This window comes from Marmota marmota, unplaced genomic scaffold (assembly GCF_001458135.2).
Source record: "Marmota marmota marmota unplaced genomic scaffold, marMar, whole genome shotgun sequence".
Lineage (NCBI taxonomy): Eukaryota > Metazoa > Chordata > Mammalia > Rodentia > Sciuridae > Marmota > Marmota marmota.
In genome coordinates, this window is record NW_025999900.1 from 11,400,696 (window position 1) to 11,419,638 (window position 18,943).

The window sequence follows — 18,943 nt, forward strand, 5'->3', positions numbered from 1 at the left end:
ATCCTCTGCTCCTGTGTGAAACTTTGTTCTTGAATAAAGCGCGGAGCTGATTTATGAGGTTTGTGCTGCTCCTGGTCTTTTTGCGCTAACATAGCATGCATTGGGTCTTGGGAATTTGAGGCCAGCCTGGCATAGTGAGCCCATGTCAAAAAAAAGGGGGAAATGAAAGAGAATATATTATTATTATTATTACTGACATTACAGAAATAAGAAAGATTATATAAGAATTCTATGAAAAACTATACATCAACAAAGATGAAAAATTCCTGGTACTAGATGAAAAATTCCTGGAAAGAAATATACTACAAAAAATAGCTCAAGAAGAAATAGAAAATGTGAATAAATATAGCACATATGAAGACTTATCAGTAATCAAAAACCTCCTCATAAAGAAAGGTCCAGGACTAGATGGCCTCCCTGGTGAATTCTACCAAACATTTAAAGAAGGATTAATACCAATCCTTTTCAAGCTATTCCAAAAAACTGAAGAGGAGGCAAACTTCCCAATTCATTCTATGAGGCCAGCATTGCCCCAAAATCAGATAAAGACACTACAAGAAAACTAACTATGTCTGAAAAGGGATTAATATGCAACTGTAACTCAACAACAAAAGAACTAATAACCCAATTTTAAAACTGAACAGAGGACTTGAAAAGTCACACTTCTCCAAACAAAATTTTTTTAATATTTCTTTTTAGTTGTTGATGGACTATTTATTTATGTATTTATTTACATGCAGGGCTGAGAATTGAACAAAGGGCCTCACACATGCTAGGCAAGCTCTCTACCACTGAGCCACCACCTTAGCCCCCTCCAAAGAAGATTTTTTTAAAATATTTTTTTTAGTTGTAGTTGGACACAATACCTTTATTTGATTTATTTATTTTTATGTGGTACTGAGGATCGAACCCAGCATCTTGCACGTGCTAGGTGAGTGTTCTACCACTGAGCCAAAAATGCCAATAAGCACATGAAATGACTGTCCACATCATTAGTTGTTGTTAGGGAAATATGAATCAAAACCATGAGATACCATTTCATACCCCCTAGAATGACTATTATAAAAAAAAAACAAAAACAAGCCAGGCTCGGTGGTGCATGCCTGTAATCCCAGAGACTTGGGAGGCTGAGACAGGATAGAAAGTTCAGAGCCAGCCTCAGCAACAGCAAGAGATGTGGCTCAGTGGTGGAGTGCCCTGAGTTCAATCCCCGGTAACCAAAAAAAAAAAAAAAAAAAACCTGAAAAGGCTTGGTGAGGATATAGAGAAATTGGAAACTTTGTACATTACCAGTGAAAAACAGTTTGATAATTCCTTGAAACATTAAACACAGAATTACCATATGACCCAGCAATTCTATTGTTAGGTATATACTCCAAAGAACTGAAAACAAGGACCAGAACAACACTTGCGTGCCAATGTTCATTGTAGTTTTATTGACCACAGTCAGAGGTGAAAACCCAAGTGTTCATCAACATATGAATGGATAAACAAAAAACAGTGTGTGTGTGTGTGTGTGTGTGCGTGCGCGCACACACATATGCACGAGCGCGCGCATGCGCGTGCACACACATATGCACGAGTGCATGTAATGGTATATTACTCAGTCATAAAAGTAAAGAAGTTCTGACACATGCTACAACATGGTGACCCTTGAAAACATTATGTTAAATAAGACAGATTCAAAAGAACAAGCACTATGTGATTCTATTTATATGAAATACCTACAATAGGAAAATTCATAGATATAGAAAGGACAACAGAGGTTACCAGGGGTTGGGAAGAAAGGAGAATGAGGAGATATTGCTTCAAGAGTACTTTAGAGTTTTTGCTTGAAGTAATGAAAAAGTCTGAACCCCATAATGGTGAAGGTAGCACAAAAATGTGAATAATTAATGCCATTGATTTATATAATTAAATGATTAAAATGAAAAATCTTATGTTTAATATCTTTTAAAATAGGTATAGCAAAACCAGAGATCCAATGGCACAATTGGTTAGTGCACAGTACTTATAAAAAAGGTTTAGTAAAAAGTAAGTATCTTTCCTGCTCTCACTTCTCCTGCCTAGGGAAACCAATGTTACCAGTTTCCTTTATATACATTACTAGAAAAACTTTAAAGGACCAAACATACTCTGTGGGGCAGATTAAGTTCTGCAGAAACAAAATTAGAAAACCCTAGGGGCTTAGAAAATGAATTTTTTGTCATTGCTACAGATATTCACAAATATATTCTCTTTTGCAAGTTTAGACAAAGCTCAGAGATAGGGTTCAATGACTAGTTTACCCCTAGCCCTCATAACACTTTTTCCAAACTGAAATGACAAATGAGGAAGGCCTAACCAAAGAGTAAATTGACAAAGTTGTCAATCACTCTTCTATAGTCATTTTTTTTTTTTTTTTTGGTACTGGGATTGAACCTAAGGGTTACCACTAAGCTATATTCCCCCATTCCTTTTTATTTTGAGCTGGGGTTTCACTGAATTGCTTAGAGCCTTGCTAAGTTGCTATGACTGACCTGAAACTTGTGATCCTCCTGCCTCAGTTTCCTGAGTCACTGGGGTTATAGGTGTGCACCACTGCACCTGGCTCTGTAGTCATTTCTTATAATTTTATGTTGCCTCAACATCCATTTTTTAAATATAAGTTGAATTTTCTCATACCAAGAGCAGAAATCAGCTACCTGTGCCACAGTTTCCAGTTTTATATCTTCTCCCAGTTCCTCAATGTGGTTGACACAGACATCTGCCTTAGATAACTGCCTTCTGATGACCACTTCCCTATGCAACAGCTAGATATAACCTACTTGACTGGCTGACTCCTTGAACCCACCACTATCACCCTGCATGGACTGCATAGATATTCTACAATGACCACCTTTCAGTCACAGTGTGACCTCCTGGAACTTGTAACCTCCAAAAACTTGTTTTGTTTTTTGTTTTTATATGGGGGATCGAACCCAAGGGTACTTTACCACTGAGCTACAACTCTAGGCTCCCCACCTTTTTGAGACAGGTCTTACTAAATTGTTTAAGCCTCACTAAACTGTTGAGGCTGGCACGAATTTGTGGGATGCTGGGATTACAGATGCATGCCACCATGCCTGGCATGTGCTTGCCTGCTTTAAACCTACCATTTAAAATTCCCCCTTGGGAAATGTTTGGATAAAGCCTTGTACTCACATAGGAGAATACTATGCAGCTATAAGAAAACAAATTTTCTAACTACGAATATGGAAAGTTGAACAATTTTCATAGTATACTGTTAACTAAAAGAAGCAGTGGAGTTCCGAAGAGTAGAGAGAATATGCTGATATTTGCATGAGGAGGAGTGGAGAAACAGGCATACATACATACATATGTATTTGTTTCTAATTGCATAAAGTAACACCGATGCCAGTGGTTTCCAAACTTGTTCGTACTTTGGAATTACTTTAGGAACTTGAAAAAACCCTACCCTAAGAGACTAGAATTTAATAAGTATCACATTGGTTTGGGAATTATATAATATCCCCAGATGATTCCAAAGGCAGAAAAGTTTGAAAACCATTGCCATAAGAACACAAAAAATCTTAACAAAATCAGTTTTTATGTAAGTGGTGGGTGAAAATAGGGTGGCGGGGTACATATATAGAAAACAGATCTTTCATTTTATGCTTTTTAATATGATTTTGATTTTTGTCATATTAACTATTTAGAAAATTTAGGAATAAATTCTTTAATGTAAAACACTCAAATAATTGCTTCCACCATGTTTGTTTTCATGATATGGTTTTTACTCAGGGTTTAGAACTCCTAATGCCATCAACACCAAAGCAAGGGTACAAATATATCTTGGGGAAAAAAATCATACTTTCAAATTTTCTCTATTTTGGCCAAAAGCTTACTTAAAATAAGGATTATAGTAATGCACTATGTGTAGTTATTACATTACCTGTCTTTATACACCCAACAGGAAAGTTTATCACGAGGTGTGGGTGGCTGTCCTTCAAAGTTGGTGATTTTTTTCCAAACATAGGTGCCATCTCTTGTTCGCAAATTGACAAAATAAAGCTTTTTAAAAATGAGAACATTATTAGCATATAAGACATTTAAAAATTAAATCTGTATTAAGGAGAACTGTCATCCAAAAATTAATATTATTCTTTATATTTTTAATAGATAAAAATTTTACATACTAAGAATTATAGAATGAATGAAAATCACACAGTGTTTTAGAAGGAAATTATATATAATTTATCTGTTCTTGCCCTATAGATATCAATTAAGAGTGTAGTTGATTCTGAAGCAGGAAGACATGGAAGAGAAAAGCAAGCATGCTGCATTTCCCATTTGTTTTTAAATTTTTATATAGTTATCTTCTTTTAAAATATTTGCAAACTTGGAAGATGAAATGATGTATTAATGATTATATTTTCCTGCACTCCTGAATTAAAAGAAAATATTACTCAAGATTTTTTCAAGATGGCAGAATAGAGAGGGTCTTTTTCCTGGGCTGCTCAGTGGTATGAAACTAAGAAAACAGGCAGCTTCTCAGCAAGGTTGATGAAAAGAGAAAAAAAAAAAAAAAAGGCAGAGGGACTCAAATGAATTCAGCAAAGTAGCAAGATATAAAATTAACATTTATAAATTCATAGACACCAATTGCATTCCTAGACACCAATGATGAATCAAAAGAAAGAGAAATTAGAAAAATTATTTCATTCACAGTGGCCTCAACAAACAAACAAACTTGAGAATCAATCTAACAAAAGAGGTAAAAGATCTCTACAATGAAAACTACAGAACACTGAAGAAAGAAATTGAAGAAGACCTTAGAAGATGGAAAGATTTCCCATGTTCTTGGATAGGCAGAATTAATATTGTCAAAATGGCCATACTACCAAAAGTGCTATACAGGTTTAATGCAATTCCTATTAAAACCCCAATGATGTTCCTCATAAAAATAGAAAAAATAGTCATGAAATATAAGAGGCCCAGAATAGCTAAAGCAATCCTTAGCAAGAAAAAGGAATCAGGAGGCATCACAATACAAGACCTTAAAGTATACTACAGAGCTATAATAATAATTTATTTTTTTATTGGTTGTTCAAAACATTATAAAGTTATTGACATATCATATTTCATACAAGAGCTATAATAATAAAATAGCATGGTATTGGCACCAAAACAGACATGAAGACCAATGAAACAGAGTAGAAGATACCAAGACAAACCCACATAAATATAGTTATCTCATACTAGACAAAGGCACCAAAATTATACACTGGAGAAAAGATAGCCTCTTCAACAAATGTTACTGGGGAAACTGGAAATCCACATGTAGTACAATGAAATTGAACCCCTATGACTCATCCTGCACAAAACTCAACTCAAAGTGAATTAAGGACCTAGGCATTAGACCAGAGACCCTATCCCTGGTCTAATATAGGCCCAACTCTCCATCATGGTTGCTTAGGAATTGACTTCCTTAATAAGACTCCTAAAGTAGAAGAAGTAAAATCAAGAATAAATAAAAGGCATGGTATCAAACTAAAAAGCTTCTTCCATGGCAAAGGAAACAATCAAGAATGTGAAGAGAGAGCCTACAGAATGGAAAAAAAATCTTTGCCACCTGTACCTCAGAAAGCATTAATCTCCAGGATACATAAAAACTCAAAAAACTTAGCACCAAGGAAACAAATAACCCAATCAATAAATGGCCAAAGGAACTGAACAAACACTTCACAGAAGAAGAAATACAAATGATCAAAAAAATATGAAAAAATGTTCAACAATTCTAGCAATTAGAGAAATGCAAATGAGATTCCATCTCACTCCAGTCAGAATGGCTATTATCAAGAATACAAGCAACAATAAATGTTGGCAAGGATGTAGAGGGAAAAGTTACACTCATACATTGCTAGAGGGACTGCAAATTGTTGCAACCACTCTGGAAAGCAGTAAGGAGATTCCTCAGAAAACTTGGGATGGAACCACCATTTGACCCAGCTATCCCACACTCTTGGGTATATACCCAAAGGACTTAAAATCAGCATACTACAGTGTTACGGCCATATCAATATTTATAGCAGCTCAATTCACAATAGCTAAGCTATGGAACCAACTTAGGTGTCCTCAATAGATGCGTAAGACAATGTGGTATATATACACAATGGAATATACTCAGCCATAAAGAAGAATGAATGAAATTATTACATTAGTTAGTAAATGGACAGAACTGGAGTCTATCATGCTAAGTGAAATAAGCCAATTCCAGGTCCCAGGGTTGTGGCTCAGTGGTAGAGCGTTTGCCTAGCATGTGTGCCTAGCTGGGTTCGATCCCTGGAGCCACATAAAAATAAACAAATAAAATAACAGTATTGTGTCCATCTACAACTACAAAAATTTTTTTTTAAAAAAGAAAAGAATAAGCCAATTCCAAAAAACCAAAGGCTGAATGTTCTCTTTGATATGTGGATGCTAACATACAATAAGGGGAAGGAGAGAAAAGAATAAAAGTTCATTGGATTAGACAAAGGGGAATAAAGGGAAGGGAGGGCGACAGGAATGGGAAAGACAGTAGAATGAATTGGACATAACTTTTCTTTTTTTTTTTTTTTTAGTTTTAGATGGACACAATACCTTTATTTTACTTATTTTTATGTGGTGCTGAGAATCAAACCCAGTGCCTCACTCAAGCTCCACGAGTGCTCTACCACTGTGCCATACCCCAGCCCCTGGACATAACTTTTCTGTTTATATATGAATACATGACCGTGTAACTCCACATCATGTTCAACCACAAAATAGGATCCTAATTAGAATAAGTTATTCTCCACGTATGTATAATATGTCAAAATACATTCTACTGTCATGTACATCTAAAATGAACAAATAAAAAGTAAATTAAAAAAATATTACTCGATTGCTGTATCCTTTGTCATCATATCCTCCAAAAACGTACAGCTTCCCATTAATGCAAGCACCACAGCTTCCTGACATGGAGGTAGGGAGTTCTCCTTCCATTAGATGCATTCTCCTGCAGTAAAAATGACATGGAATACATTAACTTTTTCCAAAGGCAAATAAAAATTCCCCTTAAACTTCTTGAGAATCTTTTCAGTGAAAATTCCTATTGTCAATTAAAATTAAAATGTAATGGTAGTCAATACTGTAAAAACTTTAAGAAGATCCAACACAGAGATCTTTCAACCTGCTTGGAGGAAAAAAATCACAAAATATTCATACATATCACTAGAAATGGGAACTAGAGCATTGGTCTTGAGAGAAATAGTAATGGACAAAGAATGGAGAAGGAAATAGAGTAGGGAAAGACAGTCACAGAGAATAAAATATTGAAAGAAAAGGAGAGAGAGACTTATAATATAAATATTGCAGTATGTCCTACGTATGGTCTCAGATCCCTGTAGTCTATGAAAACATTTATAACAGATATTAAGACTAGACACTCTGCAATTTAAATTACTTACCATAACCCACTATCAATATCATAGGTCCAAATTTCATCATTAGGCAAATATACTTCATTGTCTTCAATTGACTAAAAATACAGAATACATAAAATTATGTTTATTGATCAGATAGTAACAATTCAAAAGTTCCTCAGGATAAGAAAAACTGTAATTAAAATACAACAAAATATAATATCAGTCTCAAAGACTTTTAAATATAAGATCAAAAGGAAATATTTTCAAAGAGAAAATAGGGAAAATAAATGTTTTAAAATCCAAAAATCAAATATATGAGTCTCAAGAAAATGATTTGGGGTTGTTACACTTTCCAAAGGGATTTTGAATAAGGGAAAATACCAAAACAATAAAATTTATGCAGAAGAGCAAAGATTATAAAGCCAGGAAAAAAGGATTTAGAAAAAGGGCAATACATTTTGAGAAAAAAGAAGGAATTAAGGAAGAAATTTTTTTTCAAGATAAAATTGTAAGAGCACTGCCTCAAATATCTTAACTCATATGAACATATCTGTTGAGTGACTACTATATGCAAAGCATAGTGTTAGGTGTTTTAAATCTAGAATCTAAAGATCAAGATAAATGTAACTAGTCAAAATGATAACTCAGAATTTGAAAAAATTCTAAAGAAGCTGATAACATAAGTATTGCATCCTAATATTTATGATGAAGAGAGAAATAAGAATAGTATAACAATATCATTTAGGTTAAAAAAAAAAAAAGAATTAGGAGCTGGGAATATAGCTCAGTGGTAGAGTGCTTGCCTAGCAGGCATATATCCCTAGATTCAATCCCCAACACCAGGTAAACAAACAAACAAACAAAAAGTTAAGTAAAATAAATCCTTGGCTGGGTGTGGTAGTGCATGTGTATAATCCCAGCTACTCAGGAGGCTGAAGCAGGAGGTTCACAAATTTGAGGTCAGTCTCAGTAACTCTGTGAGACCCTCAGCAACTTAGTAAGACCCTGTCTCAAAATAAAACATAAAAAGGACTGGGGATGTAGCTCAGTGGTAGAATGCCTCTAGGTTCAATCTCGCAATACCAAGAAAGAAACACAAAAACAAATTCCTTACATAAATTTGACATGATTTCTTAGACTGTATAAAATAACTTAAAAGTAGGTCTATTTTATTTATTTTATTTTTTATATTAATTTTTCAGTTGTAATTGGACACAATATCTTTATTGTATTTATTTTATTTTTATGTGGTGCTGAGGATCGAACCCAGGGCCTCACACATGCTAGACGAGCGATCTACTGCTGAACCACAACCCCAGCCCCCAAATTAGGTCTAATTTAAAATAGCAGTTTAAGAATTTCTAAAACTATGATGCAAAAATTATTAACATGCTCAGTAGATTCAGCTGTTTCTCATTGCTATGTTAGTTAAATTTTAAAACTACAATCTTTGACTAATAATTCTATGTTGGTCTCTGCTTCTTGCTCTCCTCATTCTCTTTCTGCCTCCCTTCTTTTTCTTTCCCTCCCCCACCCCACACAACAGAAAACCTTTTTATTAATTCCAAGGAAACTTCCATTCATGTCTAGCCAAGGAATCCATACTAAATGTATAAGTAAACAAAAAATTGTCAGAAGGTAAATTAATGATTCTAAGGTTTAATGACATCAGGCTCCAGTAGCCTCATGTGTACCTGATCACTCAAGAAATATCAGAGAAATGAATTTCTTTTCATGGTTTGACTAATTCCCTTTAATGGTTCCCTACTGCTCTTAGTATAGCCTAAGATTCTTATGATTCTGTATTACATTGGTACCTACCTCCAAATCTCAATTTGCCTTTTACTCATTATGCTTTATTTAGTCTTCTTTCAGTTCCTATGCCTTTCAGAGTTCCTTGCTGTTAATCTATGCTTTTTTCTCTCTCTCTTTTTTTTTTTTCTGTTTGTTTAAACTTTTGGTGGTTTTAGAGATCAAACCAAGGGCTTCATGCATTCAACGCAAGCACTTTACCAATGAGCTACATTCCCAACTCCTCTCTTCTTGAAATGTTCCTTCAAAATTTGTTTAACTACTCATTATTTGGGAATCAGTTTAAATGTTACTTCTCTAATCACCCATCATAGTTTAAGAAATTAAGGTCCCTATTCAAATACTCTCATACAGTCTTGCACTTCTCCTTTGAAGTTCTTTCTTTGTGTCACACTAACCCACCACTATCAACACCACTAAACTTCATGCTTTACAAGTGCACAGATCATGTCTATCTTGTTACTGTTAATTTCCCAGAGGCACAGATCTCACACATAAAAGGCAAAGAGAACATTTGTTGATTGAGTAAATGGGTCAGTCAATAACCAAGTCGATAACTGTTAAATTGACCTATTAACTTTAGTTTGATAATTTAGATAATTTTCACTAATTTATATGATGAAAAATACAAATGAAACACAGAATTGAACAGTCTGGAACCAGTTCCTTTATACTTTATCAGAGGCTTCACTTCTACACTATTCTTTCTTTTCTACATCATCAACAATTCTTTCTCTACTGGATCATTCCTACAAATATCCAAACATGCCTTAATATGTACTTATCTTCAAAACACAAAAACAAAAACTTTCCCTTAATTCTTCTTTTTATCTCCTCCCTTTACAAACAAACAAACAAACAAAAAAAAACACCTTTCATGATGAGTTTCTTTCATACATAGTATATGTCTCCATTGTATCACCTTTCATTTTCTTACCAACCCCATTCTAATCTGGCTTCTGAGTTGTCATGCCACTGATACTGTTCTCCCTTAGGTCATTCTATAAAGAAAATTAGTGAACTTCTCTACCAGAAATGTAGCCCAGAAAGAGGAACTATATTTTTAAAAGAAAAGAGACATGGAGCAAGAGGAAAACTAAGTCTAACAAGAAATACATTACAACAAAATAGAATGGGGGAAGAGGCAACATTTGAAAAGACAAAAGCCAAGAGTTTTGTAAAGTTGTTGAAAGTCATCAATTCTGAGATCTAGGAAGTCCTAACAGGTTCTAAACAAAATAAACAAAAATCCATACCTAGACACATCAGGACTGAAGAAAAAGGCATATTCCTAAAAACAACTCAAGAAAAGACAGATCATCTTCAAATGAACATGAACTACTATAATTTGAATCTTAAATATCCCCCACAGGCTTGGTCCCCAACTTGGTGCTCTTGGGAAATGGTGGAAATTTTAAGAGGTGGGGCCTAGTGCGAGGACTTAGATCATTGAGAGAATAACTTTTAAAGGTGTTGTGCAACTTCTGTCTGTCTGTCTGTCTGTCTCTCTCAGCTCTGAGGATTGAACCCAATGATATACAGCCCCAGCTTTTTTTTTTTTTTACTTTGGGATAGGTTTCACAAAGTTGCAGAGGCTGGCTTTGAATATGTGATCCAGGAATTCTGGATAATTCGATGAACAAAGCTGAAAAAATTTACATATATAAAACACTTCACCTAATAATTAGAATGTATGTTTCTTATAATAAATAGCATGTTTCTGAATACTGACCACAAACTAGTCTTTAAAGGAAGCCTAAATATATTCAAGAGAACACACTTTCTGAGTACAACACAATTAACAAAACAAAACTGATTATAAAAACACCATGTTTAAAAATCTAGGATTTTTTTCCCCTAAGCAAATTATAGGTGAAAAAAGAAATAATGGGAAACAATAAAATATGTAGAACTAAAAAATGACAAAATACTGCTTGCCAAAATTTGGGAGATGCAGCTAAAGAGATACTTAGAGAAAAATAGACAGCCTTAAATATTTGTACTAATAAATTTAAAAATAAGAAAAAAGATTTGAACATTCAATTTCAGAAGTTCAAGAAATAATATCATAACAAATCTTGAGTCTTAAATAGAAATCAGGAAGAAAGAAAAAGGAGCAGATATTAAAATATACAGAAAAAATGTGAGAGGAGTAAGTAAACCAAAAGTTGGTTTTTCACAAGTCTAACAAACGTTTTGCATGATTACTCAAGGTGGGGAGGAAAGTTACCAATAAGCAATGTTAGGAATGGGAAAAGGGGACATGCCCTCTCTCAAGATAAAAAAATATAAAAAAGAGGTGGGAATGTGGTACAATGGTAGAGTACCCCTGGGTTCAATCTCTGGTACCATAATCAATCAATAAATATAGTAAAATGAAAAATAAAATAAAAAGGATTGGGGATATAGCTCAGTGGCAAAGTACCCCTGGGTGTTTGTTTCCTAGTACAGCCAAAAAAAAAAAAAAAAAAACCTAATTAAACAGAATGAAAAGTCTAGAAACAGATCACACATCCATGAAAATTTGATGTATGACAGAACAGTCTTGGAGGTTAGCAAGGAATGGGGGACATTTTAATATATGACATGAGGTCAAGTGGTGACCCATAGGAAAACACTATGAAACTAGATTTCTACTTTAAACCAAAACAACAACAACAACAACAAAAAAAAACAAGCAAAAATCCAGGTTGAAAAAAGTTTTAAACAGAATGCAAAACTAAAAAAAGTTTAGAAGACTTTATGTTGGACACTTTATGACCTTTACATGGGGAAAGATTTCTTAAACAAGATGCAGAGAATACAAAGCATTAAGAAAAAGTTTGATGGGCTGGGGATGTGGCTCAAGCAGTAGTGCGCTTGCCTGGCATGCGTGCGGCCCGGGTTTGATCCTCAGCACCACATACAAACAAAGATGTTGTGTCTGCCGAAAACTAAAAAATAAATATTAAAAAAAAAAAAAAAAAAAGTTTGAAATTACATTCTTTTTTTTTGGTACTGGAGATTGAACCCAAGGCCTTGTGCATGCCAGGCAAACACTCTACTCTAAGCTACACTCCCAGCCTGAAATTACATTAAAACTAGGGATGATGGTACACACTTGTAATCCCAGAAATTTGGGAAGCTGAGGTAGGAGAACTGCAAGTTTGAGGCCAACCTCAGTGACTCAGTGAGACCTTCAACAACTAAGTGAGACCCTGTCTCAAATAGGGTTAAAAAGGGCTGGGGCTGTAGCTCAGTGGTAAAGTGCCCTTGGGTTCATTCCCCAGTACAAAACAAAGCAAAACAAAAACAAAAAACAAAACAACCCAATTATATTAAAATATATAATTTATGTTCAACAAAAGAATTATCAAGACATATAAACTGGGCTGGGAATGTGGCTCAATCGGTAGTGCGCTCGCCTGGCATACACAGGGCGCTGGGTTCGATCCTCAGCACCACATAAAAATAAAGATGTCATGTCCACCAAAAACTAAAAAATAAATATAAAAAAAGACATATAAACTATAAACTGAAAAGACATATTCAACTCATTCAACCATATAATTAAAGTATTTGAATAGTCAGACATGGTGGTGCACACCAGTAATCCCAGTGGCTTGGGAGGCTTAGGCAGGAGGATCATGAGTTCAAAGCCAGCCTCAGCAATTTATCGAGGCCCTAAGTAACTTACCGAGAGAGCCTGCCTCAAAATAAAAAAGGGTGGGGGATGTGGTTCAGGGGTTAAATGTCCCTAGGTTCAATCCCAGGTACAAAAAAAAAAAAAAGTATTTGTACAAATCAGGTAACAAAGAAAGAAAGAAAGAAAGAAAGAAATAGACAAATGAGCAAAAGACCACATACCAGCATTTTCACAGAAAACACAAATAGTCCATAAAGTTAGAAAAACCACATTTATCAGTACCATGATAGAAGAACAAAACACAAAATGCAATACCGTATTATACTCACTGGATTCACAAAGATTTAAGGGCAGATGGTACCAAATGTAGTCAAGGATGTGGAACAAGCAGAGAAATGGTGGTAGTATAAATTGATACAATTATTTTGGCAATGGTCTAAAATCTCCAAGTAAATTTGCAAACTCAGTGACCCAGCTTTCCATTTCTTAGTATATTCCCTAGAGAATGTTCATGCCTGTATGCATGTGCAATAGGAGACTTGCTATAAGATTACTCATTGTAGCATTGCTCATAATAGCAAAACAAAACAAAAATACAGAAACATTTAAATTAAAATACTCACCAACATGGATAAATAAATTTACACAGCATAATGTTATACAGGATATACGTCAAATGAATGGATCTAGGGATGATTTCAGTGTATTTAACAACTGGGTAGAATGGGCATTGATATTTAGAATGGACAACAAATACCAATAGGTACAAATATACAAGAGCTCATCCACTGATTAAGCAATATATAAATCTAAAAACTAAAGTCATGAAAGAGGGCTGAGGATGTGGCTTAAGCTCTAGCGCGCCCGCCTGGCATGCATGCGGCCCGGGTTCGATCCTCAGCACCACATGCAAACAAAGATGTTGTGTCTGCCGAAAACTAAGAAATAAATAAATATTAAAATTCTCTCTCTCTCTAAAAAAAAATAAATAAAGTCATGAAAGAAAATATGCTGATTCCAAAACCATATAATATTTTGTTTAGAGATACATGTGTGGTAAAATTGTAAATAAAAGAGTGATTAACACAAAATTCAAGATAGTGGTATGGGAATGGGGTGGAGAGAGAAGTGTGATCAGTGGAGGATAAACATCAAGCTTCCAAGGCACTGGTGGTAGTCTACATCTTAAAGATAATTAGATGTTTATCTTTAAATGATATTTATTTTATGCATTCATTTGTACATCTACTTCAAATTTTAAGAAACAAGTATTTTTGTTTCTTAAGCAGTTTTGTATGCAGTCACATTACAGAGGCACACACCTGTAATTCCAGTGGCTTGGGTGCTGAAACAGGAGGATTGCAAATTCAAGACCAGCCTTGGCAATTTAGCAAGGACCTAAGCAATGCAGTGAGACTTTGTTTCAAAGCAAAAAAGCAGACAGGTGTGGTGGTACAAGCCTTTAATCCCAGCAATTTGGGCTGAGGAGGAAGATTATAAATTCAAAGCCAGCCTCAGCAATTCAGTGGGGGCCCTAAGCAATATAGTGAGATCCTGTCTCACAATAAAAAATAAAAAAGGGCTGGGGATGTGGCTCAGTGGTAAAGTGTCCCTGAGTTAAGTCACCAGTACCAAAAAAAAAAAAAAAAAAAAAATCAAGCAACTCACAAAATTATCAGAGAGACTAGAGGACTAGTGTCTGATTTATATAAAAAAAGAACAAGGTCTGAAACTACTATGGCATAGGGACAGGTATGCAGTCACTGGAAAGCACCATACTGCAAGTTAACACTGCCTTTTATGCCAGGGATCTTGTACTTCTGAAATTGTATTGCCAGGCTAAGAATCCTGTATGGGTCCTGGATTTTTACTTCTTTATTTTAAAATCCAAATCTAGCACAGGTTAACCAACAGGGTTCAACACACTTGCCTACAATTATGCTGCAATTGAGGGTGGAAAAGTGGGCATTTGAGTTTTTTTTATTGAATACCTTCTGTTGGCTATAATCAGTTCTAGACATGTGATATCATAGGTAAAAACTATCTTTGTAGAACTTACATTCTAAACCCAGAGATGGGATAGTCAGACCATGAATACCACAAATAGAGAAAGGAAGTTCAGATTCGGGGCATTTAAAAAAAAAATGTCTTCTACATTTACATAGACAGCCTATGTGACCAGTTATGAATAAAGTAAAACTATTCTGTTAAGGAGAATATACACTTAAGGTTTTTAATACACATTGTCAAACTTTCCCTCAAAAAGATTACACCAATTTGTACTCCCATTAATAATGTATTAGTAATTTCCTTCCACATGCTTTTCCCAAAAATTATTTTCCTCCTCCTCCTCCCATTCCCCCTCTTCTCCTTTTTCCTTAGGTATCAGAGATTAAACTCAGGGATGCTTTACCATTGGGTTACATCCCCAGACTTTTTAAATTTTTATCTTGAGACAAAGTCTTACTAAATTGCTTAGGGCCTAAATTACTGAGAGTGACCTGAACTTGCCATCCTCCTGACTTTGCCTCTCATGTTGCTGGGATTACAGGCATAATGCCACCACACCCAGCTCCCCAAATTTCTTTTTAATCTCTGCAAATCAGATAAGAAAAAAAAATAACAACTTCTTATTTTCAGTTGGGTTTCACTGGTTCGTTTTTTGTTTTTTCTTGGGTACCAGGGAGTGAACTCAGGGACACTCAACCACTGAGCCACATCCCCAGCCCGATTTTATTTTATTTAGAGACAGGGTCTCATTGGGTTGCTTAGCACCTCGCTTATACAGAAGTTGGCTTTGAATTTGCAATCCTCCTGTCTCAGTCTCCTGAGCTGCTGCGATTACAGGAGTGTGCCACTGTGCCCAGCTCACTGGTTCATTTTTTTTTTTCTTTAGCATTGGTTCATAGTATACATGTATTTCTTCTTTGTTAAATTGTGCTTTTCCGTTGCTCATTCTTCAATGGGGATATTGCTCTATCTATCATACAAGTTGCAAATATTTTCCCATTTGTCATTTGCCTTATTTTGTGGAGTTTATAAATCAATTTTTAAGCTGGGTCCTGTAGTGGTGCATACCTATAATCTTAGGGGCTCAGAAGGTTGAGGCAGGAGGACTGCCAAATTCAAAGTCAGCTGCAGCAACTTAGTGAATCCCTGAGCAAGTCATTGAGACTCTGTCTCAAAATAAATAATAAAAAGGGGGGCTGGGGTTGTGGCTCAGTGGTAGAACGCTTGCCTAGGCACTGGGTTCAATCCTCAGCACCACATAAATGTAAAATAAAAATTGTGTCCACCTAAAACTTAAGAATAAATATTTAAAATAAACAAATAAATAATAAAAAGGACTGGGGATGTGGCTCAGTAGTAACATGCTCCTGTGTTCAGTCTTCTGTTCTAAAAAGAAAAAATCAATTTTAAATTTTTTCAAGCTGATCTGCCAATATTTCTCTTTATAGTTTTTTTTTTTCCCCAAACTCAGATTTTCTTTTTCCAACTCAGGATTTTGCAATAGTCATATATTCCTCTCTTTTTGTGGTTTAATTTTTCTTTATTTAACTGATCAATCCTAAGACTCAAATATCATTCTTCTCCAGTTATCCTAGGACCATTTGTTACACAAGTGAATGTTTTTCCATATTTGAAATACTTCCTTTTAAGTACAAAATAAGTTGTATATGCTTGGCTATTTATGTAATTTGTTTCCCATCCTATAGTGATTTCTCTTTTGTATCAGGGCCACTAACTTAATTACTATAGTATTTCCTACCTTCATTCTTTTCAAACATTTTCTAAATGGATTCTCCTTCTAAATCCATATACAAAACAGAAATCTGTAACCATATTTAAGCAGATTTTTCTATAAGGAAATTTCAGAGCAAAATGTATTAATATCAATTGTTGAGGAAAAGAACTATTTAAATTATTAAGGTTGTAAGAAGAACACAGCTTACATAGATGTACCTTTTTCTCCCAAAATTTGGGAAAATTACTCACAACTTTAAATGTTCCTAGTAGTAGCACTCAATTTTGTATGAATTTCAGTACTGTGGAAGATCTAGAACTAAGCAAAAGAGTGTACTGGCACCAATTAGGATTTAACATTTACTTTTTTTTTTGGTACTACTCTTACCTCCAGAGGTGTTTTCAGATACATTGTTCTTTAAAACCTGTTCATAGTAGGACAATAAGTAGTTTAGATGTATATCTGTGACTTCTAGGACATATGTTTGTTGATTTTAACATTGTTTGTGTTAATGAGGAGGAAAATTATGATTGTTACACACAAACGTAGACTCATTTGATCAAAAAACAACTTACTACTAAAATACTTCCAGATGCAGGGACTTTTAGCTCTTTGTGCGAAGGCTACTCTCAAACTATTGTTGAAGGATAAATACTTTTTCTCATGATATACTATCTTCTTTTTTGCTTCCTACCTTCTTTTCCTTTCACTTACAACTAGAAATGATTTAACTGTTAATGATATCTGGAATTTAAAAAGTAGTACACTGTGGATCTAAATTTGTATTATATTATCCAGGGTGGTTCTGATAGCATCTCTGCTTATTGGATAAGAGCATGAAAGGAAGTATTTCAATTCAGGAACAAAAACTGAATTATTATATTAACGGAATTAATATTATCAATTACACAATTTTCAAGATTAAACTAAGATGTAAAAATTCACGCATGTCATTATGGGCCTCAAAGCATTCTACATTGATATGAGACATTTCATTCATGAGTTTAAAGCAAATCTATATAAGATTAAGTGAATTTTTTTTACTTATTACAAATAGCAGATGAAATTTGACACCTCTACAAGTGTCTCAAGTGGCAGAACTCAACCAAAACACTTCTTGTGCAACAGCATCATTACATCTTGACTATTTTTTCATCAAGAACAAATAGTGGAGGCCTGCAATCCCAGTGGCTCAGGAGGCTGAGGCATGAGGATCACGGGTTGAAAGCCAGCCTCAGCAACTTAGCTAGACCTTGTCTTAAAATAAAATAAAATGGGCTGGGAATGTGGTTCAGTGGTTAAGTGACCCGGGTTCAATTCCTACTACCAAAATCAAAAAAAGATGAAAATATTAAACAGTATGGCATAATCAATTAATATTAGCGTATTAAATATAGTCTGAGTATTTTCATAATCTGTCGTCCTTGAGGTCAAAAGGCCATTAAAGTGACTTATTCCCATTGTCTCTCTGTCCTTATTTATAAAATGAAGATATTAATTACTTTACAGGGTTGTAGTGAGGATCATGTAAGATTAGGGACATAAAAGTTCCTAGCACCATGCCAGATATAGTAAACACTCAAAGATTAATTCTAATTTTTCTGATACTACACTAAAGTAAGAATAAACACACAAACAATAAAAACCCACTTGGATGTGAGAATTATTAACATGCATAGCATGTACTTTATTTCAGTGCTCCTCAGTCATGTTACAGGTCTGTCACATAATAGTATTCAGTCAGTCAGAAAATGTAGATTCTATTTTCAGCAGAGCTTCCAGATGGCTTTATTTTTGATCTGTAATCTAACAGGATGGCATATATTCCTGAATTGTTTTCCAGTTTTACAATTCTTGCTATAATCCTAGATTATAGAAGCAAAACACACACACACACATTCCAACCTCCATGGTAATAAGAATTTTCAACCATAATACTTTAGCATATTGTTGCTAATAAAGTCTATTTTGAAAATCCAGAAAAAAAATATATATTTGTAATTACCCCTTGGCAAAGAAACGCCGCCAAAATAACCTAGAAATATTTAGCTGCTTCAGCGATTTCGATATTTTATTTCGAAACGCACCGTGGAAATTGGAAACATAAAACAATACAGAACGGCGCCCACGGTCTTTTCAATTCTGCGCGGGTATTTAAAGGTAACTAATCTCGCTGTAACTGTATTGGACAAACCGGGGGTTACTGGACAGCTGGGGGAGGGGAGGGAGGGCGTGGACCGGGGTTTGAAGGTTTTAGCAGTGGAGGCGACGGCGGGCCGGCGTCGCGCCTGGGGCGGCTGGGAGGGCGACGGGAGGCGGAGTGGGGAGGGC

At 35.0% G+C, this 18,943-nt stretch overlaps 1 protein-coding gene across 2 annotated transcripts in view; it reads right to left on the bottom strand.

Annotated features, from left to right (window-relative positions):
* Klhdc1 (kelch domain containing 1) overlaps nt 1-18,943 on the bottom strand; it is a 47,216-nt gene that overhangs the window by 27,809 nt on the left and 464 nt on the right. For both annotated transcript variants that reach the window (XM_048798621.1, XM_015491044.2), the window contains exons 2-4: nt 7,473-7,543; nt 6,904-7,021; nt 3,935-4,053 (exon numbers count right to left, since the gene is read on the bottom strand). In XM_048798621.1, the coding sequence (XP_048654578.1) occupies nt 3,935-4,053; nt 6,904-7,021; nt 7,473-7,543 (308 nt within the window). The remainder of the gene's footprint in view (nt 1-3,934; nt 4,054-6,903; nt 7,022-7,472; nt 7,544-18,943) is intronic.